Genomic DNA, 25,491 nt, shown 5'->3' with positions numbered 1-25,491 from the left:
AAAATTTAAAAATAAGCTAAAATAAACTTTTCTTATATTAATATAAGGGTTAAATTGTTTTTTTTTATTATTTAACAAGAAATGGAACCCGAAACCACTTTCAAAGTAGGATATATGGAGTTTATATTTTGCACTTCATATTTATTTTTTTATTTTTTTATGGCAAATTGGCATATCAGTCTATATAATTATTATTATATCTATCCATTTTTATTTGCTGCCTTTAAATTTATTTTTTAAAAATTATTTATTGCATTTAGATGGTATTAATTATTTTTTTTTCTATTTTTACTAAATATAATAAATATTTATACAAAAGTTATTAAATTAAATAAAAAATAATTTAATTAATTGTTAATATATTTTTATAAAAATAAGATTAATTTATTCAATTACTCTAACATTTTATAAAAATATAAAAATGATGTTATCTAATTATTCCCTTAACCTAAACGCTATAAATAAAAATAGATGAAATTTATACTATATTTAAAATATATAAATTAATATTTTTAAAAATTACAAAAATATAATTTAATATCTCTTTTTATATTAATTTTACTTAATAAAATATCATTACATTGCTTGAATTTATCCATCTACAATTATTTTATGTATTATTTGATATTAAAGTTAGATTTTATGAAGTTGAGATGACCAAATCATACGAAATTTAAAAAATAGTGGTGATAACTTTATTAGATAAAATTAAAATTATCAAATTTTATTAAAGCTTTCATTAAATTGAAAATTTGAATCTTATCAATCGTTTTTCTTAACTGTCCGTTTTACAGGTAATCTAGTCGTTCTTCTCGACATGTAATTTACAAACTATATTATAATCATTCAATAAAATTAGTGATATATCATGATCTTAAGTTAAAAAAAAAATATATTTTTTATTTAAATTTTTGGAGACCATAAAAAAAAATTTTTTTTTCTAGAAAATTATATATAAGATTTCATTTTCTTCTTTGCTTAAATTTTTGGTTGGTTTCTTTTCACACAAAATTAAATTATGAAAAATGGAAAAAAAAATTAACTAAAATTTATTTATTTTTTTCGAAGTTATTGCTGGTTTGAGGTATGGACAAAGTTGTCAATTTATGAAAATTAAAATTGTATGTGAAATGAACTATTAATAAATAAGATGAAAAATAATAATTAATAAATTATGATTTTTTGGTGAAAATTAAATTAATAATTTAATAACAAGAGTGCTCTTTGCAGAAATGAAGGTTTCTGTGACATTTAAAAAAAAAAAAAAAAAAAAGCTTTCTTCATAAATTTTCAAAATAAAATAATAAAATCAAGCATTCCAGTTCCCGATCTTAATTTCTCTTTCTCTCTCTCTCACTCTCTCGCTCTCCACAAGCCCAGAAACCATTGAAGCATAAGCAACCAAAGATGCAGATCTTCGTCAAGACACTCACTGGTAAGACCATCACTCTCGAGGTCGAGAGCAGCGACACCATCGAAAACGTCAAAGCCAAGATTCAGGTACCTTTTCTCTCCAATTTTTAGTTTTTCTTCTTTATACATTTATTTTTCTTTCTGGGTCTGTTTCTCTTGACGAAAAATTGTTTCTTTTTTGTTTGAGGTTTGCCTTTTGTAATAACTTAATATCTCATGGGTCTAATTTTGTTAGTTATGATAATTTGGTACATGTTTGGTAGCTGAGAAATACTGCTGTGAGTAGCATTGAATTTGATTTTTTTAGTAAAAGCTTCTAATGGCAGTTTAAATAATTGTTTTAGGATAGATGAAGCTGAAAATTATTGTCAACAGTACCTATTTGATATTGTAATGAGCTTTTGGTTAATTTTCTTTTATTTTTCTTGGGGATTTTCTCTTGCTAGGATTTTTTTTTTTTTTTTTTGAGATGATGAATTCATATATCTCTCTTTGTGGATATGCCTTTTCAGGACAAGGAAGGCATTCCTCCTGATCAGCAGAGATTAATTTTTGCTGGGAAACAATTGGAAGATGGTAGAACCCTTTCTGATTACAACATCCAGAAGGAGTCAACTCTTCACCTGGTTTTGAGGCTTAGAGGAGGAACTATGATTAAAGTGAAGACCCTCACTGGGAAAGAAATTGAAATTGACATCGAGCCCACTGATACCATTGATCGGATCAAAGAACGAGTTGAGGAGAAGGAAGGAATTCCTCCAGTTCAGCAAAGGTAACAATTATATCTTATCCTAATTGTATTTATCATCATATGCAACAGCATTGGCCCAAGTTTTTCTAGGTGGTGACAGGGCTGCATTTACTGTTATTCGATCTATCAGTCTTATGGGTGACATTATTTAGTATTATTTCGCCATATTGCTTGTCACTTATACATCGATTTGTTCTTGTAACCCATCTGAACTGTAAACAACAATTTGTTTGCACGTCATCCAGCATCAATGTTTAGTAGCCACGGGTCTATATAGATCATCAATGCCTATGTGCTTAGTTTTTGTACTAGGATGCTATTCTGTTCTTTTACTGGATGACAGTGAAGTTTGTTAACACATACTACTTGTTACAGGCTTATTTATGCTGGTAAGCAGCTTGCAGATGACAAGACAGCTCGTGATTACAACATTGAGGGTGGCTCTGTGCTTCATCTTGTTCTTGCCCTGAGGGGTGGTAATATCTAGAAATTGCTTATTTTATCAGGAAAATCTACTTGTTGAGGTTTTGCTGCAAATTAGTACTTAATGGACATATTTGTTGGGTTGTGATGTGTGGATAAACACAAAGATTTGACCGTGAACATGTTCTGATAAACTTTTCTACTCATTTCTTTTAACTAAATTATCTTTGATTCCAACTTTTCTACTGGGATATATCAGTACCTACTTTAACTGGTTTCTTTTCTTTCTTTCCTTTTTGTACATAATAGATATGTGTGTGCTATATGTTTTGATTAATTTGTGAATCAATTTTGGTTGATACTTGACTGACCTTTATGGGAAGATGTGAAGAAGAGAACTAATGCCTCCTATTCATTTAGTAAAGTAAGTTCTTAGCAATTTCATGATCTTACCACCTAAGCTTGGAATAGGGATATTATTGCATTCTCGGTTCATGGCTTGGTTATTTGATTGATTGCAAAGATTGCAGTTATGAACTAGATTTTTGCCTTGCTTGTGCCTCTTTCCATCTATCATGGAAAATAGTAGAGGGGAGGAGGCCGGAGACTGTAAAGTACGGAAACTCCAATCACTAGCGTTTCCTAATTATGGAAATGTTTCCAAGACAGTAACGGCGAGACACAGTCATGACACATTTTGGGGCCGTGTCTGGAAAAATAGAAAGATGGAAATGGACAGCCGAAAATAGCTCCTACTAGCTTGCGTTTGGCGTTTGCCATTTGTTAATCCTCCATGCAAAATTCATCATGAAGCTGTCCACAGTCACTATTAATCTCATCTTTTCTCGTGCTTGAGCTTATTGGATTGATCAGCTAGTTCACCGGTGTCAGAGATTGGCTTATTGGATTGACCAGCTAGTTCACCGGTGTTAGAGATTGGTTTGAGTCTCGTTGGTGATGTTTATAGTGGGTAAGGAAGTTGACGAGAAGAGGAAGACGGGAGAAAGAGAGGGGTGGTGCCATGAACTTTCTTATCTTGTTCTTTTTATTTTCAAAACTTAATAAAATATAACATATTATAATAAAATAAAAAGTTCTAGAACAATTGTTGTACTATACTCATTTTAAATTTCTTTCTTAATAATTGAGCAAACTAATTAAATAATACTATTAATATTAACAATAAAAATAAGTTAAAATGCTAATAATAATAAGTTAAAGCATAATTAAACTATCAATATTATAGCTTTATTAGTTTTAAATTAATTTCATATATTTTTTTATTTATTATTTTATTTAATACTTGTAAATATATCCTCATATTTTTTTATATTTATATGTTTTTGCATATTTTGATTTCTTATATTCTTAAAAATGTCGTTTTCTGGTGTCTGTTTTCTCGTGTCTATTTTCACATTTTCTTCTTGTGTTCGTGTTTTCATTTCCATGCTACATTGACTGAAGAGTCCTAAGTATGATCTGCATTTTGAGATCAGATCAAGTGCATGAGATTGCTAAGTGAATACTGTTGTTACTGCTTTACCAATACGAAGGTGGAGAGAAGTGCCCATGTGTGAGCTAAATCAGAATCATTCCATCTGGGTGAATGGTGCTGGGCAAGAATTTGCAATGGAAATATAGAAGACAAATGGCTGAGCCCATCAGTTGGTTCCTCCAAGCTGGCTACTGAAAATGAAATATGGGCTTGGCTAGATGTATCCACTTTTAGAGAAGCCAATGCAAGAAAAAAAAATATATCATTAGCTATGAAAATGACATGCCATTTCCAACTATATATATTTTATTAATTTCACAGCAATCTTTCCACTTCAATGCAATTAATTCAAAATTTTTTTTTCTTATTTTTTTAATTTAGTTGGATTTAATTTCTTATTTTAAAAAAATAATTTATTCAATTTAATTCAATTTTTTTAAAAAATAATAAAATCAAAATTTTTAATTAACTATTTTAGATCTCAAATTAGAGTTAAAAATATGAAATATAATTGAAATTGGGTCTAAAATGAGTTCAAAATAAGTTCTAAAAATATTCAAGATGAAGCTCAAATTAATAAATCAAATTGAATTAATTTGATTTAATTTTCCTAAACTTGGGGTAGAAAAATGTAGAGAAATAAAAAATAAAAGGAATTGATGAAAGAAATTAATAGATGCCTTAGTTTTTAATGAGGAAATGTGTTCTTTAAAAGTCAAAGGATATGTCTTCTCACATTCAGGTGTATTGACATGTGAGAACTGGATTATATTTTATTATTCAGTTTGATTTTCTAAAAAATTTAATTTATTTGGATTTAATTTTGTTTTTTTTAATTTAATTTAAGAAAAAGATGTGCCAGTTCCTTAAAGAAAAGTCGTGTCTTTAAAGTCAAAGGACATGTCATTCTCACATTCACATATATTGACATGTGAAAACTAAATTATATTTTATTATTTAGTTTGGTTTTCTACAAAATTTAATTTATTTGATTTTATTCTATTTAGTTTTTTCTAATTCAATTTAATTTGATTCTGGCTTCGTTTGTTTCACGAGAAATAAAAAATATTTTTAACATTTTTTTATATTTGAAATAAAAAAAATGAGTTAATAAAAAATATTTTTCTAATTAAAAAAAATAAAATCATTTTTAAAAAAAATTATTTAGTCTTTTTTAAAAAAGAAGGCAATTCTCTATTTTATATGCTTTTAATCATTTTATTGAAACGTGAAAACACATTATATAAATATATACTATTAATTTAATATTATAATTAAATAACAGAAAATATTTTTATTATTAAAAAATATTTTTCCATATATATAAGTTACTTTCTGCGAAATAAACGGAGCTTTGACTTACTTTTTTTTTTTTAAATAAAGTCATTCTCCATTTTATATACTTTTAATAATTTTATTGAAATATTAAAATACATAATATAAATGCATATCATTAATTTAATATTACAATTAAATAACATAAAATATTTTTATTATTAAAAAATATTTTCCATATATATAAGTTATTTTCTGCGAAATAAACGGAACTTTAACTTACTTTTTTTTTAAAAAGAAGGTCATTCTCTATTTTATAAACTTTTGATAATTTTATTGAAACGTGAAAATACATTTTACAAATACATATCATTAATTTAATATTATAATTAAATAACAGAAAATATTGTTATTATTCGAAAATATTTTCCATATATACAAGTTACTTTCTGCGAAATAAACGGAGCTTTGATCTACTAAAAATTTAATTTATTCAATTTTTTAATTCCCAAACCAATATTCACCTATATTTCCCTCTTTCCTTATTTAAGTAAAAACTATCCTGGTATTTAATGACAAATATCTTATATGAATATATTTGAAAGGGTAAATGTAGGGATGTGCATGAATTTAGGGTTTCGAATCCAATAGAAAAATTGCTATGATTAAAATTGAATTATATCGAATTAAATTTATATTTATTGCTTTGATTTGGTTTATTTTTTTATCAAGAACTAAATAAAAAATCGTATCTAATTACAATCTAATCGAAAAATTAATTATATATATATATATTAAAATTTTAATTATATATAAATATATATAATTTTTCTATTATCATTATTATTTTTAAATTAGTGCTGTTATTCTAATTAATATTTTGATATTAGAAATTTAATATTATTTTTACTCTTTTAAAATAAACACAAAAAATGTGTATGTAAAGATCAAAATTCAAATTAAAATTGAAATCAAAATGAAACTTAAGCAAAAATTAGAACCACACTAAAATTATTTAGAATCGAATTAAAATTAAAATCAAAATTCAAGTTCAATTTTTATTCTTAAAAATCAAAGAACAATATTTTAAATAAAGTTAAATTCATAACCAAAATCAAACATTTTAGGATGCGTTTAAAAATATTGTGATTTTTATTTTTATTTTTTTTCTCTTAAAAAAAACACATAATGAAGGAAAAATTTTAATTTAACTTTTCAATAATGATTTTGAATTACCTAAATAGAGCTATATATTTTTTGATAACATTAATAATAATGTAATTTTTTTTATAATTTTGAAGATATTAAATTTCGATAAGTTATTTTTTTAAAATCTTTTTAATAATATTTTATTAATTATTTTTATATATTGAAAAAAAAAATTCTAGAAGGAAAAATTAACCAAAATTACACTAGAGTAAAAAAAGAAAGACATTGATTATTATTCTAAAAAAAGTACAAATTAAAATAAAAGGCGAAAACACCAAAACGACGAAGGAAAAGAAAACCGGTGAACCGGTGCGGACGCAAACAATGTATAGAAGGTCACGTCCACACGTGCGCGTCGCTTTTCCTTGAATAGCTGCGACCTTCGAAGGCAGGAGACGCAACCGCTTCTTGTCCCTTTCTTTCCCTCACATATAAATACCGTTCCCTTGCGCTTCTTAGTTACTTAGTTCCCTCCTCTTTCTTTCTTCACGCCAAATAACGAAAAACCAAAAACCCCAAATAAAATTTCCATTGTTAGATCGAATACACAAACCCTACTTGTAAATCTTTAATTTTCTTATTTTTTTCCTTAGTTTTTTTGCTTGAGAGAATAGTAATGGCGGTTCCTGCTACAGCCAACGCAACTTCAGTGCTTACTACGCCCGCTGCACCTGTTGCTTCTGTGACTGGTGGTGGGCCGTTTGTGAATGCGTCTCTCTACGTGGGAGATCTGGAGCATAATGTGAATGAGGGCCAATTGTATGACCTGTTTAGCCAGATTGCTCAGGTCGTGTCTGTTAGAGTTTGTAGGGATCAGGCAAAGCGATCCTCACTTGGTTATGCTTATGTCAATTTCAGTAATCCACAAGACGGTAATTTAGTTAATGTTGATTTTTTTTTTATTAATTGTGTGTACGTTTATTGATTTTTGTATAATTCGGTGATCGTATGGCTTAGTTGTTGATTATTTGATTTCTGTGTTAATTATGATTCGAATTTGGAATTGTTCTTCTTCAATAGAATCATATAATCTAGTCTTAGTAGTGTTGTTACTTGTGACTTTTTATCAGTGTCAGTGTGTCTGAATGTTTAATCTGGTTACTTGCAAGTGCTGTTATCTCAACTAAAAAATTTTATTCCTTCTTTAGAAATTTGAGGTCCATATATCCCCTGTTTGGAATCTAGTATTTATAACGAAAGAACTCTATCTTTTTAACTTAAAAAAAATTTCATTTTCAAGATAAAAAAATCGAGCATGATTTTGTGAGAATTAAATTTTTTTCTTTTTTGCAAATGATTTATTCTAGATGAAGCCATTATGAATACTGTGTAAACAGAGTTTGGTATCTTGTGTGATTGGCCGTTTGTGTATTCTCTTTGTAATAGTACAAAGTGAACTCCGTAAGTGATTTTGTTGAATTTTGTAAACACCTTTTTGGTTCTAAGATGTGCGAAGGACCTGCAGATGATGGGAAACTTTACTATTGAATTGAATATTTTAATGCAAATCTCTCTCTTTTACTTCACAAATCCCCATCTGAAAAACTTAATAATAAGTTTCTTAATAAATAAGTGCTGACCCATTTTATAATGTGTAAACTGCAGCTGCAAATGCGATGGAGGCTCTGAATTCTACTCCTTTGAATGGGAAACCTATCAGGATTATGTTTTCTCATCGAGATCCTAGTATTAGAAAAAGTGGATATGCCAATGTTTTCATCAAAAATCTGGACACGTCACTTGATAACAAGGCGTTGCATGACATTTTTGCTGCCTTTGGGACTGTCCTTTCTTGCAAGGTAGCTGTTGATAACAACGGTCAATCAAAAGGATATGGTTTTGTACAGTTTGAAAATGAGGATGCTGCACAGAGTGCAATCAAACGGTTGAATGGTATGTTGATAAATGATAAACAAGTTTATGTTGGACTTTTTGTTCGACATCAAGAAAGGATTCGGGCTAATGGATCACCAAAGTTTACTAATGTTTATGTTAAAAACTTGTCTGACACAACAACTGATGAGGACCTTAAGAAAATTTTTGGCGCTTATGGTACCATCACCAGTGCAGTTGTTATGAAGGACCAAAATGGGAAATCCAGGTGTTTTGGTTTTGTGAACTTTCAGAACCCAGATGCTGCTGCTGCAGCTGCTGAGAAGCTGAATGGGGCTACCATCAATAATGACAAAGCTTGGTATGTTGGTAGGGCCCAAAGTAAAGCAGAAAGGGCATCAGAGTTGAAAACCAAGTTTGAGCAGGAAAGAATTAGTAGATATGAAAAACCAAGAGGTGCAAATTTATATCTGAAAAATCTTGATGAGAACATTAAAGATGAAAAGCTGAAGGAATTATTTTCTGAGTTTGGGTCTATAACATCATGCAAGGTATTTTTTATGTTAAGTGGAATTATGATGTAATTACCATTACGCTGTCTTGGTTTGAGTGGTTCATTTTGTTTTTTCTCATACCAAATAATTATTTCAGGTCATGCTTGATCACCAAGGGCTGAGTAAGGGCTCTGGTTTTGTTGCCTTTTCTACACCTGAGGAAGCTTCAAGAGCTGTAAGTTCCTTTGTTAGAAAAAGGAAAAAAATCTAAATCTCTTAGCTTTTACATTCCCTCTATTGTGTGTTAATTTTATGTTATCAACTGGTGTGTTAGTTGATTGAAATGAATGGAAAGATGATTGGAAGGAAACCCCTTTATGTTGCTGTTGCCCAACGCAAAGAAGAAAGGCAGGCTCAACTACAGGTGATATTTTGTAATTGCATATTTTTCTGGTCCTAGAAATATGTTAGATTCTCTCTCTCTCTCTCTCTCTCTCTCTCTCTCTCTCTCTACTTATTTTGGAATTAGTAGTATTAGATTCTCCCTCTCTCTCTCTCTCTCTCTCTCTCTCTCCTTGTTTTGGAATGAGTAGGACCATTGAACTGTTTGGCAAATACCTTTCTGCCATTATAATTGCAATGCTCTTGCTGTGCACCATAAATGTCAGATTTGGCACTCACAGTCAGTATCAAGTCTATGTAACCTTTAATTTAATATTTATTTGCAGGCACATTTTACTCAAATTCGAGCTACTGGAGGAATGTCACCTTTGCCTTCTGGAATTCCTGGATACCATCCAGGGGCACCACAGCAGCTTTACTTTGGTCAAGGGACTCCTGGTATGATACCTGCTCAGCATGCAGGATATGGCTTCCAGCAACTCATGCCTGGAGTGCGCCCTGGTTTTGCTTCAAACTTTATCATGCCATATCACCTTCAAAGACAGGGACAACCTGGGCCGCGGATGGGAACACGTCGTGGTGGGAACCCCCACCAGATGCGGCGGCAGCAGGTGCATTATTCTGAAAAACATGTTTCAACATTTTTCTTCTTTGCCTGTCACATATTGATATCTTATTATTAGTTTTATAATTGGTTGGTAATTTCACATATTACATCAAATTCTGATTGGACTAATAGTAGATGATTCTGATAATGTTTCTTTCCTTGTCAATTTCAGCTATTGCACATGGGAAACAATCCAGGCTACATGGGAAATGCAAGAAATGGCATAGACTCATTTTCTGTTCCACAAGGCCTAGTGGGTCCTATGATGCCATTGCCCTTTGGGGTCTCCGGAAATCCTATTGATATTCAGCAACCGGTTATCATCTCAACTCTTGCATCTGCTTTGGCTTCTGCTTCCCCATGGACGCGTAATGAGGTATGCAATAATACTACTCACCTACTTCAATGGCATACACGCCTTGCAGATTAATGAATGGAGCATTTACGGTAACTGCTTTTACTTGTGTCTATTCAGATGCTTGGTGGCCATCTTTATCCGCTTGTGGAGCGTCTTCAGCCAGATCATGTGGCGAAGGTGACTGGGATGTTATTGGAGATGGATCAAACAGAGGTGCTACATCTCATCGAGTCCCCAGATGCTCTGAAAAAGAAGGTGGCTGAAGCAATGCAAGTCCTCCGAGAAGCTGCTGAATGAAGTCCTCCATAGCCGCCTTATTTATGGTTATTAGTATTTATTTTGTTGGTGTTTATGAGCGCTCACATTTTAGTAGGGCTTGATGAGCAGTAATTTATTTTGGTGGTGTCATCTTAAATTAGTTTTCTAAGATCAATTTTGTTTATTAAGATTGAAAAGATTTGTTTTTAGGCTTTTTGTTGGTATTTTGTCTGTTTCTTTAGATTATTACTTTTCTCTCTTTCTATATATATATATATATATATATATATATATATATATATATATATATATATATATTAAAACATTTGATATTGAATGTTTTAAACATATTTATATGTTTAATGAGGCACTCAAAATCCTTTTGAGAAAATTTTTGAGAAAAAAAAGGTGAAGAGATTGTAGGAAATTTGGCAGAATTTCTTTCACTTTGATAATTAAATACATAAATTTCCTCTAAATTTTATCAAAAAATCTTTGTACTAAATGTTTAAAATATTCTGACTCTTCTAAAAGTAGAATTAATTGTTATGTCAATGCGGTTAGAATTTACTTTTAGAAATATTTTAATTTCATTTTACAGGAATTAAAATATATCATGTAATATTTTAAAAATCCAGAGTGTTACAAGAATGGTGTATTCATTGATAAAGAACAAAATATAAGATACAATCCATTCATTACATACAAGAGTCCTAAACTATATCTTAGTTATCATCTCTCTCAAAACAGGAGAGCCACAACAAAAGACTTCAACAAATTGACAGAAAGCTAGAGTCCTAAACTATATCTTAGTTATCATCTCTCTCAAAATAGGAGAGCCGCAACAAAAGACTGCAACAAATTGACAGAAAGCTATGACTCGTGTATATGCTAGTAGAAACCGGGATAGGGATGGCAGAGCTCATGCCTCTCACTCTCCTCTAGCCCATAAAAAGATCGATGCCCGCAGATGACACCACCACTCCTTTAAGAAACACATACTCATCCATGGAGGGGAACTAAACTCTCTTATAAAAGAAAGAGTGAGGGGGAGGGTAGACGGTCAAAAAGTCGGATCTCCAATTCCACTATTATTCTCGAATATCCAATTCAACCTAACCTTATTACAATAGGTTTGGATGATATATAATTTAATTTGTAATGATTTTGAGTTTAAAAATGGTAACTAAATCAGGTTCAGATTTTGTATGTTGAATGTCCTTTATCTGAACCCGTTAATATATTTTGTATACTATATCTATTTATCTATCTATAATATATAAAAATGTACGAATGAGGAGGCAAATTTTAAATAAACCAAATTACCAACAAGATATTGTAAATCTATTAAACTGAATAAAAGAAATTAAATTAATTAAAATATGTAACATATAAATAATTACAATTTTCAAGTTTTACTAATAATTAGATTTATGATAATTTGAATAATTTAGGATAACTTTTAATGAGTTTGAGTTAGGGATGGTAATTTTGGACACGATCCACGAACACGACATGAAAATATAGGATTTGGGTTAGGCTTATTCGTGTTCGTGTCGATCCATTTATGACACGGTTATAATCGTGTCGTGTCACGAGTTAACTCGCTAACCCGACTTGACACATTTATGACACGATTTAATATTCATGTCACGTGTTGATCCGTGATCCACTAACCCATTTGACCCACTACGACCTATGAAAGTAGTAGCGTGTTAAATGGGTTAAGTCGTGTCAAACCGTGTTAAATGAGTCGTATCGTGTTGAATACACCTGATACAATTTAATATTAATCGTGCCGTATCGTGTCTTGTAACCCGTATAATAAAATGATCATGTTCGTGTTTAAATTTTTTACACGATTTATTAATCATGTTATGTTGGTATAGACCTTAATTATATTCGTATCGTGTGTTGACATGACACGAATACAATAACGAGCCATCAGTCCGAATTGCCATCCTAATTTGAGTTGAATTCAAATAATGAAAATAATAATTAAATTTAAAATTAAATTTAAAATTAAATAATAAAATTAATAATCAAATTTAAACTTGAATAGGAGATTCTTGCCGCTACATTACCATCGCCATCCATTTTAACAACAAAGCATTATCGTCTATTTCTTAAATGATTATTAAATTAATTTTGGGTAATGGGTAGACTGCAGAGCTCAGAGCAGAGCTGGGCTCCCACAGGCCACTGGGCCATTGACTTGGCAAACCCTCAAACTTCTCCGCTTTGAGGTTAAGCAGAAGTGCAGAACGAAATCTTTGTGCTCTCTACTTCTCTTATCGCTGCGTAGATATGTCGCTGGATTCTCATATAGAGAGGGTGCTATGGACCAAGTTCCAAATCTCTAAACGAGTCACAGAGATTGCATCTGAAATCACCAATGATTTTACCTCGATTTCTCCTCCTCCGGTGATAGTGGGCGTGGCTACCGGCGCTTTCTTGTTCTTGGCTGACTTGGTCAGGCAAATACAGTTGCCTGTTTCCGTTGATTTTATTCGCGCCGAATCCTACGGTTCCGGCACGAAGTCCACCGGTGCCCCCACTATTTCCATGGACTTGAAGCTCAATGTTGAAGGCAAACATGTCATCCTGGTAATACTACCCTCCACTATTCCTATTTATTTATCTACAGAGCAATCTCTTGTGGAAAAAATTTCCCTGATCATTTGGTTTTCCATGGAAAAGGAGTACTACTGTAGAAATTAGGTCAATGAAGAAGTTGCAAGTAGTTTTATATTGCCCAAATGAAGGGGCTTCCTCTTCCATGTAGTAGTTCTCAGAACTTCTGCAGGCAAGATGAAAAAGTTGCAAATAGTTTATGTAGCCCAAAAGAAGGGCTTTTCTCTTTTCTGCAATTTTTGGTGTAGATAGAGAGATAGGCTTTGGATTCTGTACAATTATTGGAGTGTTACTGTTTTTTTGGAGTGATCATATCTTTTATGATGAGCTTGTCTCAGGTTGAGGATATTGTAGACACAGGAAGCACTTTATCCAGTCTCATTGCACACTTGAAATCCAAGGGAGCTTCCTCTGTTTCTGTTTGCTCTTTCCTTGATAAGCCAGCAAGAAGGAAAGTCCATTTTGAACTAGTGGGTGATGGAAAGTACTACCTAGGTTTTGAGGTATGCTCTCTTTCTCGCCACGTTTGTGCACTACATTGACAGAAAGAAACTATGGTCTAATCTCCCATTATGGAAAGATTGGACTGGCAGAAACTCCTCTGATTTAATTCTGTGTAGCATTTTTCTTTGTAATTTCAAAACACTAGAACAATGGGCACTAATATTCAATCAAATAGCAACTATTTCCTTGAAATATGATAGGACTCCTCAGCCTGGTCATGAACATTTCTTTCTTGCCAATTGGGTGCAATTCTCACTTCTAGTATTTCATATGAACAGTCCATTCTAATTTTCTACTATGGAAAACATGTATCATATTTGTCACTGGTTTCTTCTAATCATGCATGACTCTTAACACATGTTTGTTCTGTGGTTCTTGCTTCTTTATCGCAATCTTGACTACATTTTCAGAAGTATTTAAGAGTGGTATTTTTGCTCAATTGTCCTATAGCTTAGCAAAAGTCTTCCAGTTATTGTTATGAATGGCTCTGCAGAAACTATATTTTTCAATTTTCATCTGCAAATTCAAAGCTTTCTGCCCTAAAAATTGTCTTTTTTTTTTGCTGAAATAATCTTAGTTCTAAATTTATCTGGCCTGCTTTGATAATTGATAGAAATGGATGATTTGTTGCTTTCCTGGACTCTGATCCTGGGGTAAATATTGGATTCATAGACAGATTACCAGGCTTTGTACCAGGCTTTGACAACTTTCATAAAAACCATCTACCCATAGGCTCTAAAATTTACTTGATGACTCTAGGAACATTCAACTAAGATTTTATTTTATTTATTTTATTTTTTTCTGTTACTTTTAGCTTGCTCCTATCATAAACATAAATACCTGTCTTTTATTGGCAATGATTCAAAATTTTTTTTTTCTTATTGATCTTTTTCCCTTTACAACTCCTTTTGCAGTGCCCAGATCACTTTGTTGTGGGTTATGGAATGGATTTTGCTGAACTATACAGGAATTTGCCTTATATTGGTGTCTTGAAGCCTGAATATTATAAGCAATTTGATTTATCATGAAAAATTTACAACTGTTGATTGTTGAAGACCATAATCTTATTCTACAAGTAATACCTGCAGAAATTGTGAATTGTAGGAATTACTCAGTATACTTGCTAATTATGCTTCTTTCTTTGTAAAGACAAAGTGCCTTACAGAAATGTGGATGTGATTATTCTTGGAACTACATAAATGTTAAAGGTATTGATTTTACAATAAATTAGCAAGTATTTTACTTTCATAATTATATAATTATTTGTTAAAATATTATCATCACATTATTAAATTTATTATTAAATGAAACTTACCGTTTCTTAATTATTTTCACATTTCTCTCTCACAATGTATAAAACTTACCGTTTCTTAATTATTTTCACATTTCTCTCTCACAATGTATAAAACTTACCGTTTCTTAATTTAAAGAATACTCAACTCAACTAAGTCTTTATCAAAAAAATTTGAGGTTGACTATATGGATTCTCTTTCTCTACTCTAAACGATTTTGGATTAAATCCTCGGGAATGTATAATGCTTCTAGGTCATGTTGTACTACTCTCCTCCAAATCGGTTTAGGTCTATCCCTTCTTTTTTTTCTATCCTTTAACTTAATGTGCTCTACTTGTCTAACTGGAGTCTCCGTATGTCTACGCTTCACATGTCCAAACCGCCTCAATCTCTCTTCTCTCAACTTATCATCAATTGGCACCACTCCTACCTTTTCTCTAATACTCTCATTACGAATTTTATCTAGTCTAGTATGGCCACTCATTCACCTTGACATTCTCATCTTCGCAACTTTTATCTTAGACACATACGACTTCTTCAGTGCCTAACACTCACTATCATATAACATGGCCGGTCGTATGACTGTACGGTAAAATTTTCCTTTTAACTTATTGGGAATCTTGTGATTATATAAAACTCCAGTGGCACGTCTTCACTTCAACCATCCGGTTTTAATCCTATGACTAATATCTTTCTCACATCCCCCATCTACTTGAAGGACTGAACCGAGATATTTAAAGTGATTACTTTGGGACAGTACCACTCTATCCAAACTAACTCCTTCCCTATCACCAGTTTGGCTTTTACTGAACTTGCAATGCATGTATTCTGTCTTCGTTCTACTTAACTTAAAGCCCTTTGACTTTAGAGTACTTCTCCAAAGCTTTAGCTTTCTATTGACTCCTTTTCGCATTTCATCTATTAGAACTATACCATCTGTAAATATCATGCACCAAGAGATACTCTCTTATATATGTTTCGTCAATTTATCTAAAACTAATATAAAAAGCTAAAGGCTTATAGCTGAATCTTGGTGTAATCTAACTGAGATAGGAAAATCTCTTATGTCCCCTCCCACTGTGCACACAATAGTAGTTGCTTCTTCATACATATCTTTCAACATTTGTATGTATCTAATAGATATTATTTTTGTTCTAACATTCTCCATAAGACATTCCTTGAAACACTATCATAAGCCTTCTCCAAATCGATAAAAGCCATGTGTAGATCTTTCTTCACATTTCTATATTTCTCCATCAAGCTTCTAACGAGAAAGATCGCTTCCATAGTTGAACGACCGGGCATGAAGCCAAATTGACTGGGAGAGATAGAAGTATCATGACGTAGTCGATGTTCCACAACTATCTCCTACAACTTCATAGAATGGCTCATGAGTTTAATTCCCCTATAGTTTGAGCAACTCTGTATGTCTTTCTTGTTTTTAAAAATAGGTATTAAAATACCCCTCCTCCATTTATCCAGCATTTTCTTCGAGTTTAGAATCTTATTAAACAATTTAGTTAACCATGCCACTCACATATCTCCCAAACATTTTCATACTTCAATTGGTATTTCATCGGATCTACAGGCTTTACTCACTCTCATTCTCTTAAGTATTTCTTTTACTTCTAAAGATCTAATTCTTCTAGTATAATTCACATTTTTTTTTCTATTACTCTATAGTCTATATTCACGCTATTACTATTTTGACTATTATTAAAGAGATCATCAAAATAATTTCTACATCTTTTTTTAATGTCCTCATTTTTCACCAACACTTTTACATCTTTATCCTTAATGCACCTAACTTAATTGAGATTTTGACATTTTTCTTCTCTCCTCCTTACTAATCTATAAATATCTTTCTCCCCTTCTTTAGTTTCAAGTTTCTCATATAACTTTTCAAAGGTCTGCGCTCTTGCTTGAGTAACTGTCTTTTTTTCCTCTTTCTTTGTTATCTTGTATTGTTCATATGTCTTATTATTATCATACTTAAGGAATTTCTTATACCATTACCTCTTTCTTAATTTAAAGAATAATTGTAATTATATATTTAATAGAGTAATGCATATTATATATACGGATGATGTCTGGTAAGGATGACAATCGAATATACCATATTGAAAATTTTATTTCCGAATTTGATTTCAATTAATATTTACAATACTTGGATTCATCTCAATTCTAATTAAAATTTTTTAAAATTATTTAAATTCATTTCGAGTCTAACTATTATCCAAATGATATAAATTTATTTAAATTTATATTTAATTAATAATTTTAATAAAAATATTTTTTTATTAATAATTTATATTTAAAAAATTTTATAGCTCTATAAAATATTTAAATTTTATTTATTTAAAATATATTATATAAAAATTTTATCAATATTATTATAAAATTATATATTTTTATATTTAATTAATTATTTATATAAATAAATTTGAGCAATACACTATCTAACACAAAATTCGAATCTATTTCAAATATTATCCAGCAAATCTAAACCCGGTTTGGATTGGATTGAATACGAAAAAAAAAACCCGACCATTATAGCAAATGAAATTGATCCAAGTCGATCTCCATGATAGGTTAAAGCAGATGAAATTGAAAGAAAACAAAGAGATAGAGAACTCAAAAACCCTAGCCCTAACCTTCCGATTCCGGCAGAAAATGGAATCAATACTGCGAGAACATGTCACCGAGATGCTCGCCGATTCTCAAAACCCAACCATCGTAATTCGTTGACATGCTCTGTGAAGAGAAATTAACATTGATCAACATACCTCAATTCAATACTCTGCATAATAATATTTCTCAATTTTTAATAAATAATTATTCCTAAAACTAAACGATCTAAACTAACAAACGCCATAGATAAAGCTCATAAAACTAAGACTTAAAATTACCGAATCCAAACAATGGTCTTGGCCTTTGCGTCGAGAAATGGAACGCAGACTGTCTATATTACACTAAATGAAAAAAAATTGCAGGTTTCTTTATGTTTTGCGTTGTTTCAGACTTTGGCAGCATGCGAGAAGACGATGAAAATAGCCAGTCACATGAAAATGACCCTACTCAAATATGATTAATATCTTTAAAATTTAATCCATCTCAAATTCTATTTAAATTTATTTTCAATTATTTAAATTTATCATAAACACAATTATTATTATTATTATTATTATTAAAAAATATATATATATATTTTATATATAATTAAGTATTTATACAAATGTATTTGAGTAATGAATATTTAATATTTAAAACTTAAATCCGTTGTGGCTATTATTTTTTAAACTCGAATTCATCATAAAATCGATTATATAGTACTTAAATCCATCTTATTAGAGTTCGGTCAGATTTAATACCTGTAAAAATTTGACTCATTGTCATCCCTAACTATCATGTCTTTATATTTTATTAAAATTAATTAAATTTTATTTTTTAAAACTTAATTAAAAGGCTACCATATTTTATAAAATTAAATTATATAGTTTTTTATTTTTTTAAAAAATAAAAATTAATTAAATTATTTTAAACTAATCAGAAAATTAAATAATATAAATAATTAAAATTATAATAAATAAATAATATGAATGCTAAAATTATAAAGACTGAAAAGTGTGAATATTTAAAACTAAAATAAATTAACTAACATGTCTTTGATAGAATGATTAAAAAGTTTGATTTCACAAAATTTAGAAAAATTTAATCAGGTTTTTAAATAATAAAAATTAAATAATTAATTTTATAAATTATAAAAAGTTTATAATAATTTACTTCTATAAATTTTAGAGTATAATTATTATATTTTGTAACACCCCAAAATTTTAATTTTTATGAGCATTTTGGTATTTTAATTTTATTTAAATTTTAGGAATTTTTTTGAGATTTTTAGGATTTTAAAAATCGGGTTCGATTTTCCGAAAATATAAACTTTGATGAATTTTAAAAATTTATTTAAAGACCACGTGGCAAAACTAAAAATATATTTGGAGTCTACGTATTTTTCTGAGTTTTTTGAAATTTTTCGAATTTTGGACCTCGTTTTGGTCCGGCGAGTAAAAATTCAAAATTTTGTATTCTGAATCGAACCAGTCGAATCGAACCGGATCGGATCGGACCGATCGAATCGGACCGATCTTCTTCTCTTTTTCTTCCTCCCGCGCGCGACGTTCCCTCTCCCTCTTCTCTCTCTTTTCTCTCTCCTCCCCTCCCCTGCGTCCCCACCTCGCGCCGCCTCCTCCCACCGGCGCCACCGCCCCAAGCGGGAACGCGCTAACGCCCTCCCTGCGTCGTTTTGGCTTCTCCGGCCAAAATTCGGCCGATCCGGCCACCAATTGGACCGGGTCTTGTATCTAAAATCATCTACTCAGTGAGAGCTTTCCATAGACACCAAGAACGCCGAAATCCATCTAGCGGTTTGTCCAATTTTTGCTCGAGAAGATTTTAGCCTATTTTGATTTTTGGGCTAGATTTCTCGAAAACCGTGAATCCCACGAGAAAACCGAGGGTACCAGCACGCTCCACTCGTCGAGAGCTTCGCGGCGACATAAATTTCAAATTTTTCCGACACCGTTTTTCGGTGGGTCCCACGGAACTTCGCAGTGTTTTTCCGAGCATTAAATGAGCTTAGAAAATTCTGAAAAATTTATGTACTAACCCCCGTGTTATGGGCTTCGTGTAGGTATCCTCAATTCGCGGAAATTCGACAGTTGACCGGGTCTGCAAATTTCGGGCCAGACAGACCCGTTACCGGAAAAGTCTCCGAATTGGACCGAGGTTTTGGCTACCCCCCCATTGTCAGACGTCCCGAGTGCGTCCCCGAAGTCGGAATCGGCAAAGGTAAACCCGAACCTTGCTTTTTCGTAATTTTCTAGTGCTTAAATAGGATTAAAAATCCATAAAATATTCGTGGTAGCTTAGAAAATTACGATTCTTTTTGCAATAGCTTAGTAATATTGCTGAGGACCGCGGGGCAAAGTTTTAGAATTTTTAGAGCTTATTTGGGCAGTTTTTGCAAAAATGGTCAATTATAGGGACTAAATTGAAATTTTACATGTTGTGATGGATGACTGATTTGATGGACCCAGGAGGGGCTGTGTGATATGATTGAGCTGTGGATATATGGATTGTGAATATAGAAGTGTGTTTTGAGCCATTTTGCAGGTTGGGTAGGTCCTAGGTATAGGGGAGACTCTGCCGGATTTTCGGCACGACTTAGGACGTATTGGTCTTTTTCTTTGTTTGTATTGAGTCAAATTTATTAAATGATTGTAATAAAATTGTCAGGTGAGCCGGGACAGCCTTCTTCCTCCGCCCAGCCGCCTCAGTGACCATCGTCAAGTCTGTGAGTAGAATATTAATTTTAATTGTAATTTCGATATTATTATATGTTCAAGCATGCCCATGCATCACTTATATGCATATATTTATGTAGTTAAACTCTAGGCACGATTTATGTTGCATTCATAACTGTTGATGTGCCATGGATGTTGTTGTGGTAATTTGGAGCAGTGTGCGTGCGTTGGCGTGCGTGTGATGTGGTGTGGACTATGGATAGGACGGGGTAGTCACGGCTTGAGTAATTCGCTGGGACCCTCGATTTGGTTATTAAGTGGAAGTCCGAGCTTGAGTAATTCGCTGGCACCAGGTTGGATTTAAGAGAGCTGTATAGGGGATCAGCTCCCATATGTTATGATTGATACTACAGGGTGTGTGAGTGCTCCAAATTACCTTTTTGATGTTATGATGTAAAAATGTTGTTGATGTTGCATTTCACTCTACAGGGTGCATTAGTTTTAGATAGTTATAGGGATTATGGTTAAAATTGATATTTTACTTTCTGAGTCGAATGCTCACTCCTGTTCAAAAATTTTTACAGGCCACAGGAGGATATTTTTTTGAGGTTAACCTGCTTTCTCCCTCGCAGGTCAATTATTACTGTTTGTATAAACTTGTTAAATCTTAGAATTCCGCATGTGTTAGAAATGTTTATTTGATTTGGGTCTGTAAACTAAATTATTATTTTGGGACCTGTAAACTTAATATGCTATGCATGTTTGATGGATTGGATGAGGGAGCTGAGCTCCCATTTATTTTCATGTTGATAAGTATGTGGAGGGTGAGCTGAGCTCCCCAAATGACTATATATTGTGTTTACAGGTCGGGTGAGTCAAAAACTCCCCGTTGGAAAGTCCATTTTATGGTCGGACTCTGTCCGTTTGTTTTCTTGAAATTGGGCCCAAATGGGCCTTAGAATTGGGTAAATGAACAGTTAGGCTTACTACGGGCCTCGGGGACTTTAGGCTGGCCCAGGTCCTAGTGCCGGTCCGGCCCATAGGTTGGGTCGTGGCATATTTATAATGATTTTTTTTATAATAATTAATTATAATGGTCTTTTTATAACCAACAATTAAGATCTATTCTTTATATATATAATAATTAATTTTGTTTACTGTATTTCATATTAGTTATGTGTATATTATTTTATTTTGCTACCAATTAATATTAATAATATAATATTTATTATTTATTATTATAATATATTAGATAAAAAATAATTTGATGATAAGAAATAGTTGATTGTAGAGTCTAGCTTCTTTGATAATATTGGTTAAAAAAATAAATTACTTAATTTTTTAAAAAGAAAAGCCTAATTTTTATAACAATAGATTTAATTTATAAAATAATGTATATTAAAGTGAAATTCATTTTATCATAAAAAAAATGATCTTACATTAAATTTAAAAAAATAATATTAATTAATGCAAATTTCACTAAATAGTTAAATGATTAAAAAATAATTAAAATGATAATAATAGAAAAACAAAATAACAAAAAAATATTTTGAAATTCATATATATGAACACTTAGTGGTATAAAATTAAAATAAATAAATAAAAATTTCAAAATTTTATTAATAAAATAAACAACTAAATAAAAGTTTAAATAAGGCTTACATTTTTTAAATTCTGATATTTTAATTAATTAAAAAAATAAGGGTATGAAGGTCCTTTTACTGTTCTTAAGAAGAACAAAAATGGCAACTCTTTTAGTTATATATAATAATTAATTATAATGGTTTTATTATAACCAACAATTAAAATCTATTCTTTATATATATAATGACTTAGTAAAATAATTTCAGCCCAATCCATTTGCCATGTGTGTCGAAATTAGCAAAACATTTTTTCATTAATAAATATATTTTATAATTTTAGACTTTGGCTTAATGAAAATAAAATTTATGGGTTTTTTAATTAAAATCTTATTATGGTTATGGCTTGAATCATTGAAGCAAATTGAATCATATCGGATTATAAAACTTGATTTAATTTTCAAATTAAATAATGCAGTTTGATTTGAAAATTTCCAAGCAGTGTAATATATATATATATATATATATATATATATATATATATATATATTAAAAATCAAATCAAACATTAAATTATTTATATTTATTATTAAATTAATATTTAACACAATTATATTATAATTCATGTTAAATTAATTAAATTTAAAATATATTATGTTAATATTTTATTTGATTATGTATATTATGTAATCTTATAATATACATTACTTGAAAATATGGTCTTCAAATATTTTATTTGATTATGTAAATATAAAAAATTATGATATAATCTTATAAAATAATAAGATAAATCACTCAAAACACAATGTAAAGTCTTTTTCACATTTTTTTTAATTATTTTATGGTCTCAATATATTTTGAGTAAAAATCTTTATTACAATTGCTATATAATATTTTGAGAGATCATATTTATTTGATAAAACTGAATAATAATAATTCAAAACCAATGAACATATTCTCGTAAAAAAATATGACAATAACATCTACAAAGAGGAGAAGACAATCATATTGAGAATTAACTTGAAAACGAAAAAGAAAAAATAAAATAATTTTATAAAATGATAAAAATAAAAATAAAAATAAAATAAATCTGTTATTAAAAAATAAAAATAAATTTATTGAAAGTAAATAAAAAAATAGAAATTACAATTACATAAAGAGAAAATATATTCTATACGACATCAGAATATATAACATATAGATTTTAATCATTAATTTTACTACAAGAAAATATAAGTATTATAGATGAATTTAGTGACAGATCAAAATTTTATTATAAAATTATTAATTAACGATAAATTCATTATTAATCTGTTATGAATACTTTAATCATAACGGTTTCAACGATAAATTAAAACCGTCGTTAAATGTTAACTTTTTAAATTAATTATAAATTAATAAGAAATTATGGTTGTCGCTAAAAATCTTATCACTAATAAGTTTTAACGATGGATTAGTGATCAATCAACAAATCCATTATTAACCTATATTTTTATTATGAATTAGTGATAGATTTATTAATCTGGTGTTAATATTTTTTTTTAAGTATATGATAAAATTTACATAAAATTCATCATATAATTAAAGATTATAATATAATCATTGTGCATACCATAATTACATTCATGATTTTATTACTTGTATATCCTGTCTTATTGTCCTTGTTAAATTTTGTTCTTTTATGCTTAATTAGGCTTATCCTTTATTATATTCATGTTTTCCAAATCTTCCATAATGGCATGCCTCCTAAAAAATTTACATCACTTTTTACTAGAGAAGATATATAATTTTTTTAAAAGAAAGGTTGCATATTGATACGGCTATAAATAAGCTTCCTCTTAGAGTCTAAATCACACAACAAACATCCCTAACCCCAACCCTCACCATGGGTACTCCTACATCTTTCACTTGTCTCCTTCTGACCTCTTCTCTCTTACTGGCTTCTTGGTTTAGTGCCATTGACGCACAAAGCAGACCTCCAATAGTGGATGGTCTCTCCTGGACATTCTACCAATCTTCCTGCCCTAAACATGAATCCATAATCAGAAATGAGCTGAAGAAAGTTTTCAAGAAAGACATTGGCCAAGCTGCTGGGTTGCTTCGTCTCCACTCCCATGACTCCTTTGTTCTGGTCACTATAAATTATTTGTATAATTTTATTCCTTCTGTGTCTATATACATTCTTAGATGGATAAAGTTTATAATATTGTTTGAATCTACGTGAATAAAACATGGTTAACATGGATCTGTGCTGCTTGATGGATCAAACGAGAGATCTGAAATTCCCAACCTGTCGCTGAGAAAAGAGTCATTTCAGATCGTCAATGACCTACGGGAGCGTGTCCATAAGCAGTGTGACCGTGTCGTTCGCTGCTCGTGACTCCGTTTTCTTGGTAAATCAACAACTTCCACAACCCACTGTTTTCTTTTACTGCATCTCCTACCCATTTAAGTCATGAGTTTATATATTTTCTCTATGGGATAATTGCAGACGGGTGGCCCTGACTACGAGGTCACATTGGGAAGGCAAGATGGAGTAAAGTTGGCAAAAGTAAATAAAACTTTTGAAGACTTGGTAGCAACCTTCGCTACCACTAGTACAGTCCTGGCCAAATTTGCTCGAAAGGGCTTAGATGCTATTGATACAGTAGCCCTCTCAGGTGCCCACACCATTGGCATTAGCCAGTGCAGCTCTTTCATCCCAACCAAGATCCCAACATGGAAAAAACTTTCGCCAATAATCTCAAACAAACTTGTCCTGCACCAGACTCCAAGGGTATTACTGTATTGGATATTCGAACTCCTGACAAATTTGACGACAAGTACTTCATTGATCTCATGAACCATCAAGGTTTATCTACCTCAGACCAAGATTTGTTCACAGACACCAGGACAAGGGACATTGTTACTAGCTTTGCTGTTGATGAAGCTTTGTTCTTTGAGAAGTTTGTACTTTCCATGATCAAAATGGGGCAAGTGGATGTGTTGACAGGCAGACAAGGTGAAATTAGTGCCAATTGCGCAGTGAGGAATTCTGATAACAAGTATTTGGCGTCTGTGGTAGAAGAGGGTTTAGGCTCATCATCTGAAATGAAATAAAGATAAACAAGTGCACTTCAATGAATTACTACTTAGGAATGATAATTAACGTTGTTGGGTTTATGTAGCTTGACTTGTTTTTGTGGTGCTTACTCTAGTTGTCAACCTAGTTGGTTTAATAATATTAATATTATTAATGCATATACTTGGCTCTGCTAAGCAAGTTTAGATCTTTTTAAAATACTCATAAAATTATTTTTTAAAACATTAAATACAAGAAAAATTTTAGAACTCTATAATTATTTTAAAAACATGAAAAATATCAGTCTAAAAAAATTTAAAATAATTAAAATACACAAAATAAAATTTAAATAAGGTAAATAAATATAAAAAAATCAAATTAAGTCTCAGAATTTATATATGGGTGTATAATTCTACTTTAGTTCAGAGCCTGTTTGGAAACTGCAATTGAAACCGAACCAAAATTTCGAAACAGTTTCAATTTGATTCTTCATTGTTTTGGTTCTTGGTTCGGTATATTTCTCAATTCTTTAATTTAGATTGATTCGGTATAGTTACAGTTCGGTTCTATTTTCTTAAAACAATTTTATATAATTATTT

General features: G+C 30.7%; 3 protein-coding genes, 2 long non-coding RNA genes and 1 pseudogene across 5 annotated transcripts; 5 read left to right on the top strand and 1 right to left on the bottom strand.

Moving 5' to 3' along the window:
• The first annotated feature begins 1,219 nt into the window (after positions 1 to 1,219).
• Positions 1,220 to 2,824, top strand: LOC110672173 (ubiquitin-NEDD8-like protein RUB2). Its single transcript, XM_058131175.1, has 3 exons — positions 1,220 to 1,500; positions 1,926 to 2,185; positions 2,540 to 2,824. Exons 1-3 carry the CDS (start codon positions 1,408 to 1,410, stop codon positions 2,649 to 2,651), a joined length of 465 nt encoding a protein of 154 aa, XP_057987158.1. The 5' UTR covers positions 1,220 to 1,407; the 3' UTR covers positions 2,652 to 2,824.
• A 4,134-nt stretch (positions 2,825 to 6,958) lies between these two features.
• Positions 6,959 to 10,742, top strand: LOC110672166 (polyadenylate-binding protein 3). Its single transcript, XM_021834865.2, has 7 exons — positions 6,959 to 7,438; positions 8,172 to 8,950; positions 9,051 to 9,128; positions 9,228 to 9,317; positions 9,622 to 9,906; positions 10,075 to 10,278; positions 10,378 to 10,742. Exons 1-7 carry the CDS (start codon positions 7,183 to 7,185, stop codon positions 10,555 to 10,557), a joined length of 1,872 nt encoding a protein of 623 aa, XP_021690557.2. The 5' UTR covers positions 6,959 to 7,182; the 3' UTR covers positions 10,558 to 10,742.
• A 1,932-nt stretch (positions 10,743 to 12,674) lies between these two features.
• LOC110672168 (uncharacterized) lies at positions 12,675 to 14,907 on the top strand. The gene is made up of 3 exons (XM_021834866.2): positions 12,675 to 13,125; positions 13,491 to 13,655; positions 14,571 to 14,907. Exons 1-3 carry the CDS (start codon positions 12,826 to 12,828, stop codon positions 14,682 to 14,684), a joined length of 579 nt encoding a protein of 192 aa, XP_021690558.2. The 5' UTR covers positions 12,675 to 12,825; the 3' UTR covers positions 14,685 to 14,907.
• Positions 14,908 to 17,437: 2,530 nt separating this feature from the next.
• On the bottom strand, positions 17,438 to 17,992 carry LOC131171336 (uncharacterized). Its single transcript, XR_009142013.1, has 2 exons — positions 17,858 to 17,992; positions 17,438 to 17,702 (listed from the first exon to the last, which is right to left on the bottom strand). It is a non-coding gene; the product is annotated as an uncharacterized LOC131171336 (long non-coding RNA).
• Positions 17,993 to 19,464: 1,472 nt separating this feature from the next.
• LOC131171070 (uncharacterized) lies at positions 19,465 to 20,576 on the top strand. Its single transcript, XR_009141816.1, has 2 exons — positions 19,465 to 19,796; positions 20,244 to 20,576. It is a non-coding gene; the product is annotated as an uncharacterized LOC131171070 (long non-coding RNA).
• Positions 20,577 to 23,705: 3,129 nt separating this feature from the next.
• Positions 23,706 to 25,037, top strand: LOC110672158 (peroxidase 12-like; annotated as a pseudogene).
• Positions 25,038 to 25,491: the final 454 nt, after the last annotated feature.

Source organism: Hevea brasiliensis, chromosome 12, assembly GCF_030052815.1.
Source record: "Hevea brasiliensis isolate MT/VB/25A 57/8 chromosome 12, ASM3005281v1, whole genome shotgun sequence".
NCBI lineage: Eukaryota > Viridiplantae > Streptophyta > Magnoliopsida > Malpighiales > Euphorbiaceae > Hevea > Hevea brasiliensis.
The sequence above is the reverse complement of the archived record's forward strand: the minus strand, read 5'-3'. Positions and strand labels throughout refer to the sequence as shown.

Excerpts from the sequence above, each read along its gene's own strand:
- LOC110672173 (XM_058131175.1), top strand. The coding sequence starts at position 1,408 with ATGCAGATCTTCGTCAAGACACTCACTGGTAAGACCATCACTCTCGAG. Across the intron at positions 1,501-1,925 it reads ACGTCAAAGCCAAGATTCAG|GACAAGGAAGGCATTCCTCC; the intron begins GTACCTTTTCTC and ends ATGCCTTTTCAG. Across the intron at positions 2,186-2,539 it reads ATTCCTCCAGTTCAGCAAAG|GCTTATTTATGCTGGTAAGC; the intron begins GTAACAATTATA and ends TACTTGTTACAG.
- LOC110672168 (XM_021834866.2), top strand. The coding sequence starts at position 12,826 with ATGTCGCTGGATTCTCATATAGAGAGGGTGCTATGGACCAAGTTCCAA. Across the intron at positions 13,126-13,490 it reads AAGGCAAACATGTCATCCTG|GTTGAGGATATTGTAGACAC; the intron begins GTAATACTACCC and ends AGCTTGTCTCAG. Across the intron at positions 13,656-14,570 it reads AGTACTACCTAGGTTTTGAG|TGCCCAGATCACTTTGTTGT; the intron begins GTATGCTCTCTT and ends CTCCTTTTGCAG.
- LOC110672166 (XM_021834865.2), top strand. The coding sequence starts at position 7,183 with ATGGCGGTTCCTGCTACAGCCAACGCAACTTCAGTGCTTACTACGCCC. Across the intron at positions 8,951-9,050 it reads GGTCTATAACATCATGCAAG|GTCATGCTTGATCACCAAGG; the intron begins GTATTTTTTATG and ends TAATTATTTCAG. Across the intron at positions 9,129-9,227 it reads CTGAGGAAGCTTCAAGAGCT|TTGATTGAAATGAATGGAAA; the intron begins GTAAGTTCCTTT and ends CTGGTGTGTTAG.